This window comes from Parambassis ranga, chromosome 17, assembly GCF_900634625.1.
Source record: "Parambassis ranga chromosome 17, fParRan2.1, whole genome shotgun sequence".
Lineage (NCBI taxonomy): Eukaryota > Metazoa > Chordata > Actinopteri > Ambassidae > Parambassis > Parambassis ranga.
Window position 1 is genome coordinate 13,216,820 of NC_041037.1, and position 26,380 is coordinate 13,243,199.

The 26,380-nt window shown below is 42.1% G+C and overlaps 4 protein-coding genes across 4 annotated transcripts; 2 read left to right on the forward strand and 2 right to left on the reverse strand.

Annotated features, from left to right (window-relative positions):
• Window positions 1-45: 45 nt before the first annotated feature.
• Window positions 46-4,875, reverse strand: LOC114450443 (nucleolin-like). Its single transcript, XM_028428569.1, has 16 exons — window positions 4,700-4,875; window positions 4,310-4,379; window positions 4,115-4,225; window positions 3,940-4,050; window positions 3,750-3,857; window positions 3,591-3,662; window positions 3,294-3,365; window positions 3,062-3,185; window positions 2,831-2,988; window positions 2,538-2,664; window positions 2,254-2,414; window positions 2,023-2,149; window positions 1,812-1,942; window positions 1,610-1,733; window positions 1,344-1,513; window positions 46-246 (listed from the first exon to the last, which is right to left on the reverse strand). Exons 1-16 carry the CDS (start codon window positions 4,700-4,702, stop codon window positions 185-187), a joined length of 1,731 nt encoding a protein of 576 aa, XP_028284370.1. The 5' UTR covers window positions 4,703-4,875; the 3' UTR covers window positions 46-184.
• Window positions 4,876-5,192: 317 nt separating this feature from the next.
• On the forward strand, window positions 5,193-12,574 carry gk5 (glycerol kinase 5). The gene is made up of 16 exons (XM_028428580.1): window positions 5,193-5,501; window positions 5,598-5,691; window positions 6,355-6,430; window positions 6,512-6,605; window positions 6,757-6,888; window positions 7,292-7,367; window positions 7,704-7,765; window positions 7,878-7,951; window positions 8,271-8,331; window positions 8,664-8,790; window positions 8,868-8,972; window positions 9,293-9,387; window positions 9,786-9,889; window positions 9,962-10,021; window positions 10,264-10,397; window positions 10,950-12,574. Exons 1-16 carry the CDS (start codon window positions 5,376-5,378, stop codon window positions 11,120-11,122), a joined length of 1,593 nt encoding a protein of 530 aa, XP_028284381.1. The 5' UTR covers window positions 5,193-5,375; the 3' UTR covers window positions 11,123-12,574.
• Window positions 12,575-14,215: 1,641 nt separating this feature from the next.
• On the forward strand, window positions 14,216-18,844 carry atp1b3a (ATPase Na+/K+ transporting subunit beta 3a). The gene is made up of 7 exons (XM_028428636.1): window positions 14,216-14,580; window positions 15,757-15,885; window positions 16,142-16,240; window positions 16,358-16,551; window positions 16,713-16,763; window positions 17,250-17,336; window positions 17,415-18,844. The coding sequence occupies exons 1-7, from the start codon at window positions 14,466-14,468 to the stop codon at window positions 17,580-17,582; spliced, it is 843 nt and encodes a 280-aa protein (XP_028284437.1). The 5' UTR covers window positions 14,216-14,465; the 3' UTR covers window positions 17,583-18,844.
• Window positions 18,845-21,411: 2,567 nt separating this feature from the next.
• grk7a (G protein-coupled receptor kinase 7a) lies at window positions 21,412-25,614 on the reverse strand. Its single transcript, XM_028428578.1, has 4 exons — window positions 25,018-25,614; window positions 23,906-24,361; window positions 21,861-22,141; window positions 21,412-21,751 (listed from the first exon to the last, which is right to left on the reverse strand). The coding sequence occupies exons 1-4, from the start codon at window positions 25,612-25,614 to the stop codon at window positions 21,412-21,414; spliced, it is 1,674 nt and encodes a 557-aa protein (XP_028284379.1).
• Window positions 25,615-26,380: the final 766 nt, after the last annotated feature.

Sequence of the window (26,380 nt, forward strand, 5' to 3'; positions counted from 1 at the left end):
AGCACATCTGGTTTGGTTTTAAAAAGAAATGCGTGTTCACACAGAAAACTCTATCATTCATTTTACAAAAAACAAATTTCATATTATTTAGAAACCGATGGCAGAAAATACATTTTATACCAATAGCTGTGCATGACAGCACATACATGTGTCAGGTTACATAAAGAGGTTTTCCCAGGTCCAGTTAGTTTTTGCGGTTCACTTCTTTAACAGCAGCCTGCAGTGTGACAGCTCCAAGTCGTCTTCCTAAAAGAAATATAAGCAATCTATTAATTTATTTTAATCACAAACCAGGTGAGGTGAAATATTCTCAAAACACAGAAAAGTGCTGAATTCAGGATTTGATCAAAGCTTTAATCTAAAGGCTCAAATTAGGATCTTTCTTAATTTTGCTAACAATACAATGTCATATATATGTATTGATCTGCGATGAATCCCACACACTCATGTAGTGGCAGCAAGGTTACAGGTTCATGATTACATCCGTCTTTCTAATTACATGTTATCACTTTTTATCAGGATTTGATTCACATGTGTTGGGGGCACAGTTCCAATGCAATCACAGAATCATTTCTCTTGATACTAAAGTCCCGTAAAAGGAGTTGAAAATCACCATCTACACTATCACCTTGTTCCGTTGTCTAGTAAATCAGAAGAGCAGGGGTCTCAAACTTGTTGTTGATATTTTGTGGCCCCCCCACTTGACATCAAGGTTTAGTGTTAGTGCGGCCTGCACATTTTTCTCACACACACTTATTTGCTGAGGCTTGCCCAGAGCGTTTTATATTGTTTTATCACTTATGGGCTACCATAGCTCAGGTACGTGACAGCTTCTGGTGGTGTTTGTTGACAAGTTAGCCAACTTGGTCACATGGTTGGAACATGATCAACTAAGAGGTTCTGAGGTTCTATGTTCTGAAGAACAGTTAATGTTCTGACCTGTTATAAAGATTGAGACAATTGGACCAGTTGTACTTTTTTTTGAAACCCCTTTTTTTGTGGAATACTTGATGCAGCCCAGCCTCACCCAGACTCTACCGCCAGCGGCCCCCCAGGTAAGTTGAGATTGAGACCCCTGCAGTAGAGAGTGACTGTGTGGTCACTAATTTGGTGTTGAGAAGATGTGCTATAGTGGGTTTTAGAGTTTTGGCGTGTGAAACCAGTGAGCTGCATAAAACTAGGCTTCACCACAGTGACAAAAACTGAATTTCTTATGATAGCAGAGTAACATTCGTGTTCTTACTGGGATCCAATCAATACGTTTCCAAATTAACTTTATTTGCAAACTCTAAAAAACAGTTGGTCTAAATCCCTGTTTATGTGCCCTTGTATTTTACTGTTACCTCCTCTGCCAGCTGTTGGACCTGCAGATTGTCTTTTGGCGCCTTGACCTTTTTCCCCTTTGGCTTTTGCATAAGCCACCATCACTTTGCTGCCGTCTATCTCACAGTCCTCCATGTCTTCTTTGACAGCTTTGGAAGTTTCCTCATTCTCAAATTCCACAAAGCCAAACCTGGTAAAAATGCGACAGGAAACAGTTTTAACAGGAAAATACATTAAAAAGACATTCACTCCTTTACTGCTGACGAGCCTCTCTAATGCTACCAACCTCTTTGAAACTCCTGTCTCTCTATCTACAGCGACTCGTGCACTGAGGGCTCCTTCGAAGGCACATTTGAGTGTGTCTGCGGTCGTCCTCTCGGCGAGGCCCATCACAATCAGTGTTTTAGAGACTGAAGAGGGGAGTTGAAAATGTTTAGTGCCACAGTTAGAGAACACATGAATAATATGAAACAAACATTCAGCACTACCTTTTTCTTTGTCTGGCTTTGCATTTTCACTGAATTCTACTTTGACTTCTTTTTGGCAGACTTTAATATTCTGGGATGCCTGCAGGGCCTTTTCAGCATCTGCCACGGAGGCAAACTCCACAAATGCAAATCTGCCAAGAGACACAGATACTTCCTGTAAAACTTAAAAAAACTTAACAAGAAGTAGACAAGCCAGATTACATGTACATACCCTCTTCGTTTGCCATTGCTTCGAGGTATGCTGATACCGACTGCTTTCTGAAAGGCATTCTTCAGGTCCTTTTCTCTCACAGTATGAGGCAGATTTCTCACAAATAAGATGTTACTTGGAGCTGCAGCTGTGAGAATAACGTTTTGTCAATACAGGGATTAGTTTTGTCAATACAGGGATTATTAAATTGAGCAATGTTTGTTCACTTTTTAAAAAAACTCAATGATTTACCTTTTCCCTTGTTGTCATCAGCCTTAGATTTGGTGACTGCAGACATATTTGCTTCTCCTACACCGCTCACGATCAAAACCCGGCCTTGGATCTTCACTCCTTGTTTTCTCTGCCGGACTTTCTGAGCAGTTATTTTATTTTTGAACTCCACAAAGGCAATGCTGGTGTAAAGTAAGATGTTTGAACACATGATCATACAAACAAATAAACCAGCGGTGCATGGTTGTCTTCCGACACAACTATGCGTATGCGTGAAAGTGATGCAGAATTTTATAAACTCTCACCCTTGGCTCGGGCCCTCAGTTCCACCAGGAAACCTGACAGCAACAGCCTTTCGGAAGACTTTCAGAATGTCTTTCTTTGTTGCGTTGTACGGCACGTTCTTCAGAAACAAGCATCTGCCATCTTTGACTGCCAACAACAGACATTCCTCAGGTCACACCTTCATCATCATCATCATCATCATCTTGGACTTTGCAATGTTTTTCAAATGAATGGCATCTTGTGCAATGGCACCAAAAGTGAAATAAAACACAGAAAAGTGAGTGATCAAGTAACACTGCGCAGTATTGTCTACCTTTTTTGTCCAGTGGAGGAGCCTTTGCTTTTACTTTGTCTGTACTCCTGACTCTTGCTCTGGTGATCAACACTGGCTTTTCAAGGATCACCTCTCCATTCAGCTTCAAGGCTTTGGTCATGTCCATCTCTGAGACCACATCTATCAAAGCGTGTTTCCTACAGCAGCATAAATTAACTTCAGTCTTGTTGTTATTGTACAGCAGAAATTATGCAAACACAAAGTACTCGCCTGGTCCGGCCTAAACGGATGTCTTGAAACAGGACACCCTGCTCTATGAAGTAATTTTGTAACGAACTTTTGACTTCCTCTTGTGTTTTAGAGTTGTTCAGATTGCCAACGAAAAGGGAAAGACCTGCAACATAACAAAGGTGTGAAATGAGTGATGGGAAAGCCTTTTCAGGAATATGAGGCATCCTACAAGACAAATCATTCCGCTGTTGGCTGTATTATGACTTCATACCATCATTAATAAGCTTTGTTTTCTTTGATGGAGAGGTCTCTGGTGCAGGGTCTGTCTTCCTTTTAGTTGTTACTGCAAGAAACATAAAAGTTAGTTAGTTATCACTTATTACAGTTAATACACTGCAATGTTTACTCCAAGAGGTCAGAATATCACAGCAGGAGTTTTCAACTGGAAAGCCCCAACAAGTCAGACTTGTGACCTGAAAAGTCACAAGAACTTCTCCAAAAAAGAACAAACAAGGAACTGAAGAGGTTAGATATTACAAAGTACTAAAGCTGTCTGTGACATGCTTACCCCTTGTCTTTTTCCTAGTCTTCTCACAGGGTACAGTTTCAGTGTCTTTAGTGACACTGTCCTTTTGGCATTCTGAGAAAAAAAACATCATAGCGGCACTGGTCAGATATTCCCTCAGACACTGAGTGTTGTTGTATCTGGTGTTGTATGTTTCAGTACCTTCTTCTTCAGCTTTTTCCATGTCTATGTCTGCAGCCTGGTTGGGAGTTTCTTCAGTGTAGTCAACTGCATCAGCTGGAGAGCTTTTCAGAGTCTTTTCTTCTTTTTCTGGTGACATATAAACATGCTTTACAATTACATGTATAATAAAGTAAATAATTTACATCATGCAAGAAGTAAAAAGCTTCACCTGCACTGGTCATCTGTTCGGTGTCCTCACCGTTTCTTTCTTCATTCTTCTTCTCCCAGGACACAGTCACCGTGCAGGTGTTTCCCTTTACTTCTATGTTCATCTGAGAAGCTAAAAAGATGTCATGATTATTACACTGCTCAGATTTTCATCATGTGTAATGCGCTTTCAGTACCTTGCTCCTCACAGCCCTCCTCTTCCTCTTGTTTCATCTCCAATTCTGCGCTTTTAGTGGATGTGATGTTGACTGTTTGTTCCCTTGAAGAGACGGTCTCAGTGTTTTCTCCTGCAATGATTATTGATTGAATGATGCTGGGTTATAGCCATTATTTACTGAAATAATTGTAGTTGTGCATAGAACATGACTTGCTTGTTTTAACAGTGTCCTCCTCTTCTTCAGCTTTGCCCACTTTGCTTTGTCTTTTACTACGTCTTGTAGCCTAAAACAGACACATGTATAACATTACGACTTTGTAAGTAAATCAAAGCAGCAATCGACTTGTCAGTTAACTAGCAGTTTAGAAAGTAATCCAGAACTTCGTGTTAAATGTAATGCTATGTCATGCTGGCAGACTGCACAGTAAATAACTTTAAATTGCGCCTGTATACATTCTGCTTTCTCTTCCACCGGCTAACCAACTGTTAGCTTGTTGGTTGGCTCCAAATAACCACTAACAACAGTTAGCTTGACGTAATGCAAATGTCTTAAAGTCTAGCTATTTTAAACGCAATGTAACATAATCGATACGTCTGTCTTTACCATGATGTGTGTTAAATCAGCACACGGACTGCAGTACGGATTCGTAGCCCGTGTAATTTACACGCGTGCTGAGCTCAAAACATCCACATGCGACTCTTTTAAAGTACGTACTGCGCATGCGATTTGTGTACTACGGATACCGAGAAGGGCAAAATGTTCAGTAGGTCTACGCTTTTTACCCACATACGCGCCAGATTGCGGCTTCCTCATATACATCTACCTCACTTACTGCTATGCGCACTTTTTACGCCAATATTGGATCATGTTCTTTTAGATAGGAAGTCATTAATTCGATAGATGATTCGATGATTAGTTTCAGCTAATACTTGTTTTTCTGACATCTAGCCACATAGCCAATTAGCATTAGCCTAACTCATTAGTTGACCAGCCCCTACTTTTACTTTGTATTTCAGCTATCGACCAAGCTAAGGTTTACAGAAACCGACTTTTTATTGAATTTGGCAAACACTCCGACTCGCAGACTAGGCGAACTTTGTATTGCTGCCCACAAAGTGGGAGTATTAGTCCAGTATGAAAAACAGACCGTGCTTTTATAAACAGGTTGAACGGGAACAAGGCTGCAAACAAACAGCATTCCAAAGGTCAGATTTCAGCGCAACAGGGCTAATATGAGCTGACTGTGACGACGGGGAGGCACAGCACACGCTTTTCTACGATGGGCAGTCAACGGAACGGTTATAAGAAGGAACGCTTCATTCTGTCGGTTGACATCGGTACATCATCAATCAGATGTCACGTTTATGACAAGGAAGCAAACATAAGAGGATCATGCACCACAAAGGTATTCATGCCTTCTGATTTATCCCTGTGATATAAACAGCCACACACTTTATGCTGCACACATTTAATGTGTGATTATGTTTTAATGTCTCTTCAGGTTGTTCTCCTGTATCCGGAGGAGGGGCATGTGGAGATGGACCCAGATGCTATATGGACTGGATTTATCACTGTAGTCAAGGGAGCTGTACAAGGTACAGCTGCAACAGTCCCTGCTGTCACATCTGACTGAATGGGATTAATTTTCCATTTGCAATAACCACTAACTGCAATAAGCTAGAATGCATGGTCTATATGATCAGGCACGTGCAGAAGGGGGGGGGGCTTTACCTTTGATGCCCAAAGTGCTTATTGCTTAAAATAAATAAGGAGTTATTATTGACTCTCTCAGTAATAGTTATTGAGTTAAGCCTTCACTTCTGTAGGTAATATAGGTGATGAAATCCACCAGAATATCCACCAGGATATAGTCTGCACCTCCACCCCTCCTTTATCCCCTCTATGAATACGGGTTGGTTCGATTCAACCAGTTACATTGTACGGGGTGTTTCTGTATGGTGTTTCAAATTCATGCTTCATGTGCCCCTTTTTCACTTTGTGCACCTGCCCATCCAAAGGTCTCTGCACATCCCTGTATATGGTGTTTGTTTTCAAAGAGCAAGTGAAACGGGGGTCTCTGGGTGCATGTTACACTGAGTGTAATCCAATACAACAGCCCTCTGCTCTATGTATATTTTGGATGCTGTGTACCGAATTACAGTGTACTAAAATATGAATGTTTTTATTAACATTATGTCTGTGTTGTGCTCACTGTTGATTTTGTTGATCTTCTTTTCTCTCCATTTTTAATTATAAAGATGCAGGGATACAAATGCACCAGATAGAGGCTCTTGGCATCTCGACTCAAAGAGGCACCTTCACAACATGGGACAGGTAAATAATCCTCATGATTACATTTCTCCTTCTTTCCTGCCTTGGATCCTTCTCCTCACTTCCCCTCTTCTTCCTTAACAGGAGAACTGCAGTTCCCTTCCATAACTTCATCAGCTGGCAGGATCAGAGGGCTGCAGAGCTTGTGAAGTCCTGGAACAGATCCTGCACCATGAAGGCAAGAGTCCTGTCCTTCATGTATTCAAGTTTGTTGAATGAGAATAAATGTAACTTTGGTAAAACTTTTGCGCCGGTGAACGTGCTGGTCCCAGAGCTGGATTGGGTGTCTTTTTATACAGTGTGGCTTCTTGTTTTTACAACAATCTCAGGCAATCCATGGCGTGATGAAGGTGGTTTACTTCCTGACCAGGCAGAAGCGGTCCCTTGCAGCAAGTCTTATTGTCTTCTCCACCCAACACATAACTTTTCGCCTCGTCTGGGCCCTAAAACATTACAAGCAGGTGTGTGATGCATGTTATGGGCCTCCTCCAAAAGTACACTGGACATTGTACTGTTGTTTAAATATAGGATTTCAGTGAATTCAGGACCACAGAGCACTGAAGAGCTACTTTATAAACAGAAGTCACAGTAGTCTGGCTGTATGTTTGTGCACTACAAATACCAAAAACAAATAATTGTATTCGGTATTGCAGCAGCAATTTGTTTTGTAGGCCACCCCCTAAGTAAGCATCATACTGATTCTGTCAACAAAAACCCAGTGAGATTTATCCATTGTAAATGTGTGATGATCGCACACAAAAAAGAAAGAAAACAAGGATTATATTACATCAGGGTGCGGCTGCTTTATGAGACAGCGTATTACTCACTTCATGTCAGCCTTATAACCTTTCTTTTGCCGTCTAGGTTCGTCAAGCAATAGATGAAGGAAACTGCTGCTTTGGTACAATAGACACCTGGCTCCTGTTCAGACTAACAAAAGGTACGTTTGATGATTAGTCACCCCACTCTGAGCACACTGTGGCTGTTTTGCAAATGCAGAATATATGATTTTGCCATGAACAGCTTTTAGGATCCAGACAGAATGTTCTTTGTCCTTCCAATCCTATTGCATCACTGATTGGCTGAAACTTCTCGGGAATGTTCCAGCTCCTGTGGAAGAGGCGGAGTTGGAAAGCTGAATCTGAGCTTAAACAAGAGGGACTTTTTTTGTCAAAAAAGTGTCAGTTAATAGTTGATTTTTGCACATGCAAAGAAAAAAATCCCGCCTTTTCTAAAAAAGCAGACAGTGAAGTATTTCTCTTCTGATCTGTTTCAGGACGCGTCCATGCCACAGACTACTCTAATGCCAGTTCAACTGGGATTTTTGACACCTATCAGGTGTGGTGTATGTCCTAGTCAGTCACTGTGTTTCTGTGTTTGGTGTGAGTTTTTCTGTTTGTTTGTGTGTGTGTGTTTGTTTCATATTTCTGTCATGTGACTTGTTTCACAGATGTGTTGGAGTGGCTTTCTCTGCTCTCTTGTGTCTCTGCCTCTCTCTATTTTTCCCAAAGTAGAAAATACAGGGTGAGTCAACCATTTGCTTCAAACTTGAGTCATGATTCATTCAAAGCTCAAATTCACTTCAAGTGTTATATTACTGTTTAAAAAACATCAGCAATGTAATAATTTTTATGTCATGTGTTTTTACCTTTGAATTGTTATATATTGCTGCAAGAAGTGTTCTTATAAAACGACTTTAAGTATAATCTGACAGAGTAGTGTGGTTAACAGAGTGGCAGGCAGAAATACAGACAGGCAGCACCTCTAAGCACTGTACTTTGTATGGAGACTGTGTGTGAGATGATTTTATTTTTTCTCTTGTTTCTCTCACATTTTCCGACAGCCATGACTTTGGTTCCACAGATCCATCCATCTTCGGATTATCCATTCCCATCATGTCAGTGGTAAGTCGTCGGCTCTGCTTTACGCCATCTGTTACATGCGTAATTATGATTTAAGGGAAGCATTCATGGCAACCTTCTGACTCATTTATGCCAGCGTGGTGCTACCATTATGTCGTAAAAAGGACTTTATTCAGCTAATCAGCAGGAAATGTGTTTCCAATTGTAAAGGTGTCAATCAGCTGGAACAGGCCATTGATCAAAATAAAGGCAGGCAACAAGAAATAAATTATAACCGTAGACATTTCTAGCTGGTGTGCACTGTGAGTTTGAGACATTTTAAGTATAATGGTTTGAGATGTAAACATTATTCTATCTTGTTCATTCTGCTGTAGATGGCAGATCAGCAGGCAGCCATGTTTGGAGAATGCTGCTTCAATGTTGGTGATGTGAAGATCACCATGGGAACAGGGACCTTTATGGACATCAACACTGGGAACAAGCCACATACATCAGTTGCAGGTAAATGAGCTACACACACCTTAAAACCCATCCAAGTGTATCCATACAGACAGGCATATTATGTGTATATGCTGTAGGTCTGTATCCTCTTGTGGGATGGAAGATCGGCTCAGAGGTGGTGTACCTGGCAGAGGGCAATGCAGCAGACACAGGCACTGCCATCAAATGGGCACAGGAGCTAGGTGAGTGGTGAGGTGCATGTGAAAGCTGCGCTGACTTCATTGTGGCTGGTTGTTGACATTTAACATCATGCTTGAAGGTGCGTCAGGGGTCTGTGCAGTTTCTGTCTGGATTCAAGACTAGACTAGCTGGTTAGCATGCTAACCTCAGTAAATATCTCTGAAACACATTTCTCTTTGGTGCCATAGCTGCTATTTATATTTATATTATATTTATTATTTTAGCTTTTTAAACTTTTTTAGACTAACAACTTTTTTCATATTTTTTATAGTCTTCTATACACATTGACAAATTCAAAGGTCGTGTGTGTGTGTTGTTGCAGAGCTCTTCTCAGATGTCCAAGACACCAGCGACATGGCTTACAGTGTCAGTGATGCAGATGGAGTGTGTTTTGTCCCTTCTTTTAGTGGCCTGCAGGTAGATGAGTGCGCAATGCTTTTATTTTTATGTACAGTTGATGAAGATATAATGTGTTTACACACTCGTATTCACAAACATTGTATTTGTTGTAGCACATGTTTTTTAGCCACTTGATTTTGTCTCTCTGTAACATAGTTGTCTCTTTTTTTCTCTGCACTCCATTGTGAACTGGCCCTTGTAAGTGTTTGTCCTGAATGTTTATAGCTGATATGTACAGATTTCATGAAAAGGTACCATGGTACACTGTACCATGCAGAACTGTAAAGCTGCACCCACACTGACCAGAGACTGTTGAGATGGAAATGTATCCAAAACACAACTTTAGCATTTTCATCAGGTCAGTGTGTTACTTACAGACATTTAACATTTTTTTGTGTGTGTGCGCTTTATTGAAGGCTCCTCTGAATGATCCCAAAGCTTGTGCTTCACTCATGGGCCTCAAACCTTCCACCACCAAAAGCCATCTGGTCCGTGCCATTCTGGAGTCTGTTGCCTTCAGGTGAGTCACGTAAAAGAGACATCAGTATTTTTCTTGTTCATTCTCTGATACCCTTTATTGTACTCTCTCCAGAAACAGGCAACTGTATGAGACAATGCTGAGGGAGACTCGCATTCCTATCACAAACATCAGGTACAGTGTTTGCTCGTCCACATGTGTCACAGCTGATCAGGAGAGGCGTTTCCTCACTGTGGTATCTTATCTTACAGTCTGGCTTTAGGCCAGCAAACTGGGTGTAAGAGATTGGACTCTAGTGTACTTCGCCTCGACTAATGCAGTTCAGTTAGATACTGATGTTGCATAATATATGTCTGATAATGTTACAGTAAGGTGAATTGAGCTATAATTGAGTGTTCTCTTCCTTTCTGTCTCAGGGTGGACGGTGGTGTTTCCTCTAACAACTTTGTCATGCAGCTGACTGCAGACCTGTTTGGTAGGAAGATAGCCAGACCACAACACCAAGAGATGTCATGTCTAGGTGCTGCCTTTGTCGCTGGACTCGGAGTGGGTATGCAGACAGATGCTTGTACATGACATCAAGGTCCGCATTAAGCGGGAGGGCAGGGTGTTTAGAGAGGGGCAGTTCTTCATGCCTTCTACGGCTGCTTAACACCAATTGAATAATATGGAAACGAGATGAGACTCACACATTTTTGAGTCACTTTTAGGTTTTCTCTAAAAATATTACAACAAATGACAAAGTTTTATTTGAAAGGCTCTGATCAGAAGTCCTATTTTTGTTCTTGCTGACAGAAGAAGCAGAAGGAGGAGCTGCTGTTGTTATGTAACGTGTTTTGCATTTAATTATTCACATGATGTAATTAGATTGTTGTACATTAGTCAGACAAAAGGAACGATTTGTTCTTAGAAGGCAGACAGTGATCTACCTGATGGCTGACGGCTTTCTGTCCACACTGACATTTACATCTATGTATATATACCTGAATAAGCAGTTTTTTTGACATATGGTATACTGTATGTGTAAACACACCTTGGTACAACTGCCCGTGTTGTCTATGTTGAAATTAATTTCTCTGTCTGTCTCTGGCTGTGACTGCAGGCTTCTGGAGGAGCCGTGAAGAGCTGAAAAAGCTCCAGAGTACTGATGAGGTGTTCTTACCCCGAGGGGCAGCCAAAGAGGGTGCTGCAAGCTTGAGCCGGGACTACGTCCATGTCCTCCAGTGCTGGGAGAGAGCTCTGCGCCGCTCCATGAACTGGTACAGCAAGCCTTGACACTGGGTGTACACAGGGAGATCCTAGGTTTGACCAAAAGGAACAAAAGATGTGAAAGTACGATAGTTAATGAAGATTCTCACTCATCCAGGTCATTTTCATTCAGAAGGTTGAAGCAAGGCAAATTAATTTTCTTAAAGACTTTTCACTGCTTGAAGGAGCAGCAAAGGGTGAAGGCAGTTCTACATGTCCAGTTGCCTTGCTTTAACCTTCTGAATGAATGTAGTATTCTGATTATAAGAAGTATAAGAAATAAGTGAACAAATGTTTTTGTGAATCGAAATTGAATCATAGACCACTTATTTCTTGGTGTGGCAGACTTTAAAACACATAACAGCCAGAGGAAGTGCACTGACATACATCACAGTTTAAAGCAGCTACAGGTCAGATCCAACCCAAAGTGACACAAGCCATCGTTACAGCCTTCATCACATTCCAAACCTCCATGGTGCTTCTTCAAATTTCAGTATTTTGTTCCAGCTAAAATAATACTTGACATTTTTCCACATGGGGGCGCTGATGGCTGACTTTACAGCTAACTCTTGAGCTCACCATAGCAACAACATGCCAAATGTTGATCAGGAGCCTCAGACAAAAATCATTTATGTCAGATTCACACATGTTCATCTGTGGAAAAAAAACAATATACTCATCTGTTCATGACACGGTTCAATTCAAAGGGCTCAACAAAGGAAACACGGTTTATTAGATGAAGTATATTATGTTAACATTTATATTTTTATGTTGCTGCTTCATCCTTTTTGTTGAAGTGTTTTTACTTTGACCTTACATGATGCTCTTTGGAGTTCCTGAGCATCTGGTTTTGGTTTTGTCAGTCACCTAAATGCACTTGTTGTGACAAAGACTAATTGTGTTATTCTCTGTACAATGAATTTTGAAGTAAATATTTGCCATTAATTGTGCATCAGTGAGGCGTCACTGTTGCCTCTCGCATCTTTTATACTGTTATATGTACATCTCAACTGGCAACAGACTGGAATAAGTGTTATATTACACAAAAAGCTTTTGTGTATAAACAGAATTCCTTTTTGCTCTGGGTGGATTGGCCTTACAACTGAAACTTAATTGTCTTGTGTTGTGTTTAGTTATTTATTGTTTAGATTTCCTGCCATGTTTGGAGAATGCCATGTTGATGTCATGTGATAGGGTTTTGACTTGGGTCTTTTGTGCGATCTGATGAACTCCAATGATGCTATGATGATTATGCTGTTATGATTACTTTGGTCTGAACTTACATTATTGTAAAATGTGAATCTCTGTCTTGTTTTGTTCAAAGTGATACTATGCATATAATTCATGAGAGCCTTAAATCAAAATAACATTTGATATCATCCTGTATGACATAACACTGTCATTAGTTTTTTGAAATTGTCAAATGTCATTCCAAGCTTCTGGAAAAATAACACAAATATATCTGCCTGGGAATATGAAGTGCTTTGTATGTTGATTGTATGATGTGTTTGGGATTTGGGTGTTCCATGCTTACAGCTGTACAGGTGCCACTGACATGATGTGTGGGCAGACGCTGCTAGGAGTGTTTCACCTCCACATGGACTCTGGGGAAATGCTTGTCTCCTTGTGCCTGGGGAATTATCAGAAGCACTGGCTGTTAGATGAGTCTAGGGATTGAGTCCCATTGATGTGACCAGCCTTGCTGTGAGGGTTGCTATGGCAGCCTGCTGATGGAGTGACTGAGAACAAATGGGGTGTGTATTCCTGCTCATGGTGCTGGTATGGTGAAGGGGGCGCTAATTGAGTGCACGAAAGGGGGTTTTCCCAAACAATGGGAGGATTGTGTGTGTGCAGGGGAACAGCAGGAGTGAGTTTTGTGTATATCACACAGATCCATACAGTGTATCTGCTCAGTGTAACCCCCGCACCCGCTTCAACGTTTCCTCTGGTGTCAATCTACCAAGCTTTCTCACTCAAACGCAGGCAGATTTATTTATTTATTTTGTGTGTGTGTGTGTGTATACTCAGCTTGCAGTGCCTTCCAGAAGAAAAATGCACTGGAGTGTGTGAGACGGACGGGACTAGCCCATGAATCAGTGCTGGTGGCTCTCACACTAATCAGTAAAATGGGTGTGTATTGTGCCTAGTGCTGCATTGTATGAGTTGCGGTGGACGCTGCCTTGCAACAAATTCAATCTGACAGCAGGAAGTGAAAGCAGTGCGACCACTACTCCAGTCCCCCTCCCCCATAGGAACTGAACCCTGCAACAAGGGTCATTATATAACTCCCTCTTCTCCTTTCTTTCTCTCTCTCTCTCTGTCACACACTGTCATTGTTCTGTGGAGTGTCAGGGGGTTGGAAGTTAAGCTTTTTTTTTCTTTCTTTTTATTTTTCTCCTGTCTTCCCCTCCTGCGCAGAGACATCACACTCCTCTTTCCCTTCAGTTGATCTCACTCACATCCTCAGGATGAGTGAGGAGTCTTCTGACACTTGAGAAATGTGTCACTAATTTACTGATGTTGAACAGGGTATCAACTTTTACACATGTTTATGCACTCTAGGAGGAAGACATCCTCTCTTTTTCATACACACACACACACACATACTAGTTTCAGTAGTGCTCAATTGCCATAGCAACAAGGATTGGCAAATGCCCCAAATATCTATGCTCAACCAGTCGGTCTCAAATAGCATCGTTCCAACATGCTGGTGACTGACATCCATGTTCACACACACACAAAAGATATATATATACGCGTGTGTGATCAGTTATTGGTTTGGTGACTCATCGTTTATGACGATGTGTATGCAGAATAAAATCTATAATAACTTATTTTGGTAGGCACGGTAACAGACATCTAATCCTTCATAGGATCGCATGTTTTCATGTGTTGCCTAAAATATCCCAGAGCCTGCACTATAAAACAGATCTCCCGTCCTCTTCCTCTGTCCCGTTTTAATAAAACGGGAAAAATAGTGTGCGCTCTATTTATAATATGTGCGCGTAACGGAGCGTCTCCATGCGTCTCTCCGTCATTAGCCAATGTACATCCATCTGGTCGCACTGCATCAGCTGCCACGACAGGGCTGTTGTGGACGTCACTGATTTTTTTTTCTTTCTTCCTCTTTCCTCACCTTCTCCTTCTCTTTTTGTGTGTGTGTTCCACCAGAGCATCTCTCTCCTTCTGCTCTCCCTCTTTCTACACCGCCCACTCCTTCCCAACCATTGATCCAACCACTCACCGCCGCCTCGCCGGCTTCTTCGCCTCATTACATCGCCCGCTGCGCTTTTCTGCATTTTTTTAGGGAGGAGAAACCGCACATTTTGGACCTAAAAAAAACACACACACACAAAAAAAAATCATCACCATGGCGAGCACCGAGGATAAACCGGCGGCCAACAAGGAGAACACGTCCAGCTGGAAGGACTCCATCTACAACCCGAGGACCGGGGAGGTGCTGGGTCGCACGGCCAGCAGCTGGGGTAAGGATCCCCGTCACACAGCAGTCAATTAGTGGCTCTGCTTTGACATTCACGGGGCTTATACCTAATCTGGCGTCTTCCTCATCTCATTTCCAACCAATTAATAGGCATGCGTCTCTTGACAATATAGCCTGCGATGTATTTCTTTGTGTGGATGGATTAAAATGACTGCTGTGTAGATGGAGAATTAGCTGAGGAGCCATCATAGGCCTACATGAAGGTGTAGAGGAGAAGCCTGTACCATGAGCCTCACCAAGATGTATGATGCTATCAAAGGTGTGCACTGCTTTCTCTTTGCTGCATAGGCAGAAATAGCCAAGCATATGCTGATTAATCACAGCAGAGTATTATTATTAATATCAGCATTAACAGACAGATTTTACATTCACAGAGCAGAGCCCAGCTGCTCATTACCTAATCAGCACAGAGGAGTGTGCTTATAACATTCCACAGCTCAATCTATAGCTGATCAGGCCATACATTTTTATGTAATGATTCTCCATTTATTCCTGGTATGAGGCAGTGACACACCACCCTCCCTCCAGCAGCCAGCTCCTATAGGCTAGCGCAGGCTGTCAGGCTGCCTGGGCCCCTGTGCTGCTGTGCAGTGGGATGCTCCATTGCAGTTGCATGGCCGCCCACATTAGCATGCCTGTCAAGGTCAAATGGGATTCCCTCTCTCCTCTTTCTCTCTCTTTCACGCACTAGGCAGGTGCATTGTGGGATACTGTTGGAGAGGAATGAGAGAAAAGGGGGGTGTACAGCAGGAAGCTGAGGGGTCCATCCCTTTTTTCTGGTCAACTTAGAGGGTGTCTATGCTGTGTTGGTAAACCATTTTGATGTTTCCAATAAATGCAGTTTCTTCTCCCCTCCTGCGCTGAACAAAAAGGAGGCAGCAGATGCTCTGAGCACTGCAGTTCAATCTTTGGATGTTGTCTGATGTGAGGAGTGTGGGTCTCAGAGAAAAATGGCCTCACGTTTGTTAGCAGTGGATAGCATTTCCTCCCTGATTCAAAATGGTTTCTCTAAAAGGGGTAGTTCACTCAGTGTTCTTCAGCCTCAATCAGGGTGCTTTAGTCCAAGCCTGTGTGCTGCTAAAGATGTTAATTATACATGAAACTGTCTCAGTCTCCTTCCCCTCATTATTACTCTTTCTGTCCTATTAACCTCCTTCAGCCCTCATCCTGCTCTTCTACTTGGTCTTCTACTGTTTCCTGGCCGGTATGTTCGCCCTGACCATGTGGGTGATGCTGCTCACACTGGATGACTATGTGCCGAGGTACAGAGACCGCGTCCCCACCCCAGGTTAGTGTCTCTCAAACAACAGGAATGGGAGGGGACTGCTAGCATACCTCTTTGGTGCATCCAGTATTCATACTCACACCAATGAGATGCTGTCACAATAATGCACTACATTACAGCTGCTTTGTATCGACCTGTTTTGAAGTCTCTTCCTGTGTGATATCAGCAGTGGTGATGTTTTCCATCCGGCTGTGCATTAGTTTCTGTAGCTGGGATGATTTATGTGTGTGCGCACTTTCGTGTTTCTGTGTTGTTCCAGGTCTGGTGATTCGTCCAAATTCATTGGATATCTCATTCAACAAATCCGACCCGCCCAAGTACGCACAGTATGTCCAGCATCTGGAGACCTTCCTGCAAAGTAAGTGCACTTTACTCTAATACTTTAGACGAATGAGCGATTGAAAGCTAGCTGTAATAAAATGGATACCACTCCCTCTCTCTCCCTGATCTTTTTTCCATTGACTTACTGTGTCAGGATATAACGATTCGGAGCAGGAGAGGAACGAAGAATGCCTAGCCGGAGAGTATTTCCTTCAGGACGATTCGGACGACATGATGAAGAAAGCTTGCCGCTTCAAGAGGGCGTCCCTGAGTCTGTGCTCCGGCCTCTCTGACACCAACTTTGGTTATCATGAGGGAAAACCCTGCGTGCTGCTAAAGCTGAACAGGGTAATAGACACTCTTCCTCTCATACTGAGGCTTCACTTTTTGAAGCTTCTCCTGCCTTTTCTAACTTCTAATCACTCGTTCCTGACCTCTCCCAAAAATAAATGATTAATGTCTACGTTTGGTATGCAGTCCTTACACACTATTTCCTGTTTCTGTCATAGATCATCGGTCTGAAACCTCCCGGGGAGCCCTATATCAACTGCACAGTAAAAGTAAACATTATTTTTTTCTCACCACACGTTCTACTTGCCTGTATGTGTTCTTTTTTCTTTTCATTTCCCTCATGACAAACAAACATGACGATGACCATGATGTTTTCTTTCCGTTGATCTTTCATTTCTTCCTTCTTTTTTGTTTTTGTGTGTGATTATCTTTCTGCATGCTGTCACTGACGGCTTTAGGGTAAGATAAATATGTAAATTTTCAGGATAAGGCCAGTAGGGGTGTTAACACATTCTCTGTTATGTAACCAGGTTGCACTAAACCCATCCTACCGCCATTTGAAAGCTCATTTTAATCTAATGAGGGTAATTTTCTTGCCAGAAATGTCAGTTTTTTCCCCCACCCCCCACTCCATTCAAATCTCCCCACTGACACTGTGACATTGCTTTTCATTTTCTTCCTGTCCTGTTTCATGTTGTGTTCATTTAATGTTAAACAAATGTATGATTTACACTCACACACGCTTTTCTTTACAGAAAGACCACCCAATCCAAATGCACTATTTCCCCAGTGGGGGGCGCATTGATAAAATGTATTTCCCTTACTACGGCAAGAAAGCCCATGTAAGTATCTGCGTATGTCCACTAACATGCTCACCTTGTTGTATTATTAACAACATGGCTGTCTCTGCCCTGATGTAGGCGACTTACGCACAGCCCCTGGTGGCCGTGAAGCTGCTGCTCACCAAGGAGGACTACAACAAGGAGCTCTCGGTGGAGTGCAGGGTAGAGGGCTCCAACCTCCGCAACAATGATGAGAGGGATAAGTTCCTGGGTCGCGTCAACTTCAGGGTCAAAGTGGTGGAGTAAAACCAGATGAAGCTGCCCACGTTTGCTAAGGCTAAAAACTAAAAGGAAGGAAGCGTCACATATGTCACAAAGACGGCAGCAGCTGAGGAGATGCTGCCGCTGCTGCTGCTCTGCTGACATCTATGACCTTTCCTTCCTTCATGATTCCTTGCTGACCTCCTCAAAGATTCCTAGAACAAAACACAGGCTCTGCTCCTGACCCCATCCATCCATCCATCCATCCTACATCCACCTGTTGCACTGTTTATTCTCTACTCAGTTTTTTTTAGTATTGATGTGATTAGATAACTTATAGCCATTGCAACCAAGCCATTTGGAGCTGTTGTGTAATTGCTGATACGACTTTTTTTAATGTTTTATTTTTAGATTTTTCATCTCTTTAAAGCTGTATGAAGGACAGTATTATCACCGGTGTGGAGAGGATTTTTATCTTGCTGTGTAGTATAATTGAGAAAGTAGAACATTTCCGACACATCTCCAGAGTACTACTCATCATCGCACATCACAGAGACTTCATAGGAACGTTACCTTGATAATCAAGTATAGCCACTGTATCCCTGTATATGAAATGCCAATTACAAAGTCCCTTTCTACTATAAATACATTGTGGTCCTTACCATATTTAGGGAATTATAGATAGATCTTTTGTGTTGTGGTCTGCGTGAGAGCCACAACCCAGTCTTGTGCTGTCTGTCTGTCTGTCTGTCTGCATGTCCGTCCGTCTGTCTGCCCGTCTTCCTGTTTACTCACCTCTACTGCCATATAGCCAACATGTGGGTGAGCCCCCTCCAGGACTAGATAAGTGGTCTCTGCTCCATCGCGCGGGGCGCTGCGTAATGATGGTGGCAGATGCCACACACACACACACACATACATACACACACACTCGCAGAAGGTACAGTGTAAAAAAAAATGCTTTTACGGTGGAGAGAGACGCTGACAAAGTGTCGCAAAAAGAAAAAAATACTTCACTGTAACTATGTACTGTATATCTTTACGTGATCTGTATATCTATCTGGGTCTCAAAGATTGTTTGTTAGTTTTTCTCTCTTCTTCAGCCTGTTGATCTGATTGTCTGCCAATCTATTACTCTTCAATGTATATATATATACACTATCTACCATATTTACTTAATTCACACTGTATTTTTGTCACAAAACACAATGTCTGTGCACTGTAAAGAAATAATTTAAGCAAAGATTTACAGGAAATTATCTTATTCAAAGCTATGTTTACACAGTCTTAAAAGGAACCCGCATTTGAAAGACCAACTTGTAACATCTCTTCAGGGTGCCTTAAGACCTGATGAAACAAATTGTGGAATAAAAGTGATTTTGAAGAAAAAAAAAAGATATTTTCTCCTCTCTGTCTGTATTTTATCTGTTGTGTATTTAAATTCAGATTATATCCTGACTTTGTCTCTTGTTTTTTTCAGGATTATTGTGTATGTCTTTGTGTACATGGAGCTGTTTATTTATGAGGGAATGCTGTGTCCGTGCACCAGATTTAATTAAAAAAACAACCTTTAAGATATGGCTGTATAATGAAACTGAATGTAAAACTTGTTTTGAGCATGTTTTGAGTTTATTATCCCTGCAGCTCAAACCTGCAGCCACAGGAGGGAGCCAGTCTGAGCAGAGTGTGTGTGTTTTTTTTAAATTAACATGAACATGAATTTTCAAATGATTCAACATCAGAGAAAAAAATCTTGAGAAGAGACTAATAACTATAAAAGAGTATTAGGGGAATACCTATTAGCTCCTTTATTATATTTATTTATAATCATTTTATGACCGTGTGTTTATGGCCCATTGATAGGGTTTTTTATTGGACTTGAAACTGCGCCAACGGAGAATGAAGCAGGTAGACAATATATGAGTCAGTAGTAAAGGTCTGATCACACCTGTCTGCTCTCATTTCACAGCAGCTCCATCTGTCCCACAATGCCCCGAGGCCACAGCAGCTCTGTCCTTCACTGTCAACAGCAGTCTGTACCAGAGTCCTGCTTTATGTGAGATTATCTGTCAGGGTTTAGCTGGAGCAAGGATCCACCCTAATGTCTGCTAAGCTTATGTCGTCCTTGAGTTAGACCACTGTAAACAAGCGGCGTCAGAGACAAAAGAAAGAACTTACTCACCATATATATTTCCTGTAGATACAGTGGGGGAAATGCAGTGGAAAATGTAGGAATTACTTACATCTGAAAGTCTAAGCTGAACACACTATGAGTGCCCCTGTGTTTTATGTGTAAGAGGGATTACATTATTATTTGAAGACTTAAGCAGAAAGGCCATCAGCCAATTTAAAGTCACAATGACACACAAAATACTCATTCACTTGACCCTAACATGCTTTAAAACCTGAGGGGATCTGAAGCTGCTTTAAGCAAAGAAGGCGTGAGGATAACCCTGGTTATCGCCTTATCAGCTAAGAATTGAACTTGCCAATTTGTGGCGGGTTACAGCACAGCCTTGCTGCAGTCAGCGTCCGGAAAGGGATTAATGCAGATGATATATTTAGGTTTTACTCCAGAGTCCCCAGCTGTCTCAGTGGCTATACAATCACAGAAACACACATTTTAAAAGACATATATTTTTTAATTTATTCAAAGAATTTGAGATTCAAGGAAATGTCTGATTTACATCTGAGATTTCTAGTCCTCTCACATTATATTTACAAGCACAAGTATATTTATATTATATTATATTATATTATATTATATTAACGTTACCTGTAAAAACTCAACTCTGCCCAAGACCTGGAAATTTCAAAACGTTAAGCAAATAATTACCCTGAGACAAGTAAACAATAATTACAAGCATTTTCTTTGACCTAATCCAAGCCTCTAAATTCATCTTCTCCAGCATTATCTCACACTATGAAAAGAGCCCTGAATTATCACAGTGTTTTTAGGGCAGTGGACAGAGTAACCTGCACATTCCTGGTGCAGGAATTTATTGCCCAACTCCTCTAATATTTCTTCATTCATGTGCAGCACTGAGCTGCTGTCTCTGCTCTTATCTCTCCCCCGACATCCCAGGGCTAGAGGTGCCATTTCTCACTAAGCCGAGCCTCGTAGCACCGACAGCAGAGGGACTCAGTGAAGAGGTGTTGTTCATTTTCTTTACATTAATCCTACCTGTTAACTGACATCTTTCCTGTTCCCTCTGTGCATAGATACAGATACATTTTTTATATACAATTGCAACAGTTGAGTTTTCATAGAACTAAATATGTTGTGTTGGTGGATGACCACACTTCATTTGTGGGAGCAAAGTAAAATACTCCCTTTAAATTATGATCATTATTATTATGGATGCTGTGAGGTTAAAAAACACTTTTCATTTAGAAACTGTGGCATGAAAGGGCTAAGAAATTTAATATTTTTTATTACAACCATTTTTACCATGTAGGTTTTTTTCAGTTTGTTGGAATTATGATCTTAAGTCCGAAATATATCATAATACAGTATTTTTGATTCAAACTCCCCTAACACTACAGACCTACTGCTAGCAGTCATTAATGTGGTTGCAAGTCTACAACATTAGAAACACATATCTTCAAGATAAGCTGTAAAACTAAAGTGATGATGAAAACACATCATCTCATCCTCCATATTTTACAGAACTGTGCCTCAAGGCCAGCTGATCTCCGAACCATGAGCATCCTCACAGGAGAGGGATGCTCTACCTTTCTCATCACAGACGCTCGTACTCGCCTCTTGTAAAACATCATTCCATTTTTGTACATTAGTGTTATCGTGCAGATGACTGAAAAGACAGATTATTGATTGTTATTACTGTTACATGATATCAAACATGTGGGCTGCTCACAGCAATATGCACGTGCCAGACTTCCCATCGCCATCTCCTCCTCCTCCACCCTCTTTCCTGTTGGGATCATTGAGCTCATCAAACAGTCCAGTCTCAATCATCTCCTGTTGCCACTGAATGGGCACAGCACCTGTGCTGAACTCCTTAAAGAATTTATCGTCTTTGGCGTCAAACTCAATGCCTTTGACGTCAGAGAACTCAGCAATGTCGCCGGTGTCCTTGGCGTAGACGACGTTGGGGCTGGGGACCCATGGGGGATCCACAAGCCCTGCCTCCAGGCGGGGGAAGTTGATCTTCTTGAACCACTCATGCTTCCTAGGATCCTCCATGTTATTCCTAATTAAAGGAAAAGAAGGAAAATGTGTCAAAACTGCAGTGACTCGATAAGAAGTGTATTCAATGCATAAGTTATCCACTGTTCATCACAAAGAGAAGAACCACTTACTTCATGCCCAGGCGTTCTTCAATTTTCTTCTTGAGGAACTGCTGGATGACGTCTTTGGTGGATGCATCAAAGCACTTGTGCTCCCACTTTGGCTCCTCATTCTGAATGCGGCGCTGCACCTCCTCCTTCTCCACCTTCTCCTTTTTGCTATCTGGGCCTTTAAAAGGAGTGTAGCCAGCCACCATCTCATAGATACTGCAGCCCAGGGCCCACCAGTCCACTGATGTCCTGTATGGGGTTTTGGTAAGAATCTCAGGGGCCATGTATGCTCCAGTACCAGCCTGGATGAAAAAAGAGGGGGCAAAGAAGAGCAGAGGGACAAGTGATCATGATGACCCATAGACAAATGATTCGTTCTCTCTTTAACATTCATCTTCTCCACTTCCCTCCTGATCTCCTGCTCCACTACCACCGCCACCACCTTCTCTCCTTCCTTTTCCCTCTATGACTTCACCTGTAGCCTCAGACCAGGAGCTTAATCCTAATGCTAAGCCTACTATCTGTCAGGAGTTGTGTGTGTCAACACATTGACAGAGTTGTCCCGACTCCTACATAAAGGCTGGCCATTTCTATGGCCACCAACAGTCATAGGTGTGGATGCCACAGAGCCATGCCAACAAATGCACTCATACTATATAAAACAAGACAGCAGGCCTGGGTTTGCAACAGCAAACGAGTGAAGTAAAAATGCTAGCATCTAGTCTACGTATTTACTATAAGCCTGAACTGAAGAAGGTATCAGTGTGTGGAGTTGGCATGTGTTCCCTCTACCTCCGGATGCTTCACCCACAGGCGGAAGACATGCATGTTCCCTGTTACGTGTCAGCCCTAGTGACTGACAGGCAGCATGCCCAAAACTACCTGATTAATTGGCTTTAGAAATTCTGTTGGTGAATTGTTTTAATGTGTATTTCAATCACTATCTTTTTATTGTGTTTAGATCCTCCTTAAAAGTAATAGTACAGCTCCGCTCGTGCATACTAAACTGTTATCATGTACCTCTAGGCACCTCCTTCCTGTTAGATCATTCAGGCTACACACTGACCATCAACCTGATTTTACTTTATGTGAAGAATTGAGTAATACCTTGTTTGCAAACTATCACCACTAAACATATGCAGGGTCATTTTTACCTGGATCTGTCAATCTAATCAGGGACAGACTTGTGTAATGCCCACTAAGAGGATTAGGGGACCAAAGCCAGCCTTGCCTATAGAGGTTAGTCCAGTCACTTTGGCTGGCTGAGGAGCATCAGAGTACAGGATAATAAGCTTACTGGACTTTCATAGAGCCGAGAGCTTACTCTTTGCTCCTGCAAGTAAGTCCTGAAGCAACCCTGTTATAAAATTCTTCATGTATTTCCAGGTCCGTAGGTAGTATAGGTGGGGAGGAATGTACTGTAGGTGTTTTGATTCAGGAAGTAAAACATTCTTACATTGACACTTTTATCAGGTTATAGTTTTGTCAGATTCTGACTAAGCCTACTGTTACTATTATATTATATATAAGTACTAATCTGACAGGAAATTATGCTATTTGTAAACACTGATTCTTCTGCAAGTTCATCAGGTGAGTGCAGCCAGCATGGTTTAGCATCATGGATGCTGTAACAATGTGGATCACCAAGACAAAAAACTACAGTCAAAGTCTTAGTGACTGCTGCTGAGTATTGGTCCTCTAAGGCCTCCAACAAAGCCCCTGCACAAAATGGTGGCCTATAAATGGCTGAGCTATTCTCTGACTGCTAAAGGATCAAATGAGTTATATAATGGATTGAAAGACTCTCGTCTCAGGGATCTTTAAGGAACCTAGTAATCCCTGTCCGGATAAAATCTCCCCCAAACTGACAGTCTGCCCAGAATCAGAGATCAGTTTTTAGCTCTCACCTCTGTCTTCAAAAGGGTGGAGATAGAGGTGTCACCCAACAAGTGGTGAGATGATAAATCGGTTTCAATTGACTGAACATAACAGAATCAATGGCTGATTTCTGTAGTAATCATTCGCTTTGCAACCAGAATATCACTGTAGTACAAACATCCACTCACCATCTGGGTGACAGTCTTTCCTTCAGCAATCTCGATGGCCAGACCCAAATCTGAAAGTCGGCACTGGCCTTTGCTGTCCAGCAACACGTTCTCTGGCTTCATATCACGATACACAATATCCATGGCATGCAGATGCAGAATGCCAGTGGCGATCTGTGCTGTGTAGTGGATGATGCGCTTCATTTCGATGCCCTTATCCACACCCTTGCCATCATAGCCTATGTTGTAAATGTGGTACTTGAGGTCTCCTCCATTCATCAGGGTCATGACAAGGCACAGGTGGGTCTTGTTGTCATAAGCGTAGGCCAAGTTGACCAGAAACAGGCTGTTGACCTTCTCTAAGATCTGCTTCTCTAACAGGGCCATCTTCTCACCTTTCTTCTTCTTCAGCCGCCTTTTACACAGCTTCTTGCAGGCATACATCTGGCCTGTGTTCTTGACCTGAACAGCACATACCTGGAGAAGGAAAGACAGTACTTTTTCAATTCGTTTGAATTCCCCAGAAACAATGTATGGCCTTCTAGCGTCTGACCTGTAGTCAGTACTGCTGACTGATTGCTGTAACTAAGAAAAATATTGCCTTAATAAAATATTCTTACTCCTGAAAGTTCAGAGTTAAGGTGACTTGGTCGGACTTAGAGGAGGAAAATTGGTTCAAGAAGTCAACCAAACATGATCCTTTCCAGCTGTGTCTTGGCATCCAGTTTGCAAAATGCCGCCCGGGCATCTTTAACTAAACATTTACTTTTAGTTCATTATTCATTATTTCAGTAAATGTTATTCACTTAATACATATGGGTAAATAAGCAGTTTAAAGACATTGCTTAACCCGCCTCCACTATATGCTGATTTAAAAGGAAAAATGATATTTAGTTATATAATTACATTTGCCTACTTAACCTTGCTACTGTGACAGATCTCTGTGACCTCATCTCTCAAGATAATCACCCTGAGCCAATGACGCTGTGCCTCATGACCTTGAACAATCTTCTGGTGAAATCAAGGCACATCATTCTTGTAATAAGTTGATAATTACAGCCTTTCTGTGTGCAGTATGTACATTTTATGCAGATGGAAACACTACAACATGTAAAAGCATATAACATGCTCACCTCTCCAAAGCCTCCTTTTCCCAGAGTTCTGAACTCATAGAAGTATTTGTCGCTGATGGGCTGTCTCTCATACTCTTTCCACTGGAGGAATTTATCAAAGAATGGGCTGGCCTGGTAGTCTGTGAATGGTTTGCCCTGCAGAAACTCTCGCACGCCGTCCTGGACCTTGTTTTTCATGACCTCATCAAAGTTGGCATCTGTGACAGACTTGCATTTTTCAGCAGCTTCCCCGGTGAGGAAGGACAGGAAGTTCTTAGAGTCGGCCTTGCAGTACTTGTTGATGATGTTTTGGCGTGCCTTGTCTTTCGTTGCACCTTCAGCCAGATCCCAGTCATACAGCTCATCCAGGAAATCAGCAGCAAGCTTGAACTCAGCGTTATTTGCCAGGAAGTCACGGAAGAACTTTTTGCCAATAGGCTGCCTTTCACACAGAGATGTAAAATCCTTCTCAACCGATGCTCGTACTGCATTACATTGATCAGGCTTGGGAAGAGACAAGCTTCGACGGCGCTTTTTCATCTCCTTGTCATCACCACCCTGGGCTTTCAGGTAGGCCGTGTTGGCCACCAGGTTATCCAGTCCTCCCATGTCACACATCTTGGCAGCTTTATGTGGCCTGTACCCCCTAAGTGACTGGGTTCTTCAGAGGCTGCCCCTCTTACTTTCAGAATGTGGGTGCCTGTAAGAGAGTGCAATTCGCTCCAAAGCCAGTGTGCAAATGAGCTCCTTCACCCAGCCTACCTGCAAACCTAAGACACACTGACACACCCAGTAATTACTCATTTAGAATTAAATACCAGGGAGGGATTTTGGCTTAAGGATCTTTGTGTGGTCTATTCAAGGATGCTGTGCACGGAAAGGGAATCGTAAGCGGGCTCTGTTCTAAGAGGCTTTGTAGCCCTCTATATTTGTTCATGGTGTTCGGTAAAGGCAGACCAGTGGGTGCTATACATTTAACAGTGAGGCATGGTGGGAAAAAATGAGGAGAGGAAGACCCCACTGAGAAAGTAATCCCTCATTTATAGAAAGTCTTCTCAATCTCACGCAGATGTTATGAGTTTACATATGATATTGTAACTTATGCACAGTATTTTAGGCCTTGAGCAGAATACTGATGAAATAGTCTTATTACAGCAGTGAAGGTATGACAGAATATCACATTTTGAGCAGAGCTGCTGCTACTAGAGCTTACTCCTAATCTATCTATGCTTCTTTCTCTGCCCTCTCACTCTGATTCACTCTCATTTATCAATGGTCACCACTCTACAGTGAGCTATTTTGACAGTAAACAGTACAAGGGGCAGTTTGGCTTACTTAAAGTCAGCATGTAGAAGCAAACATTTTTATATTTAGATGACAGTGA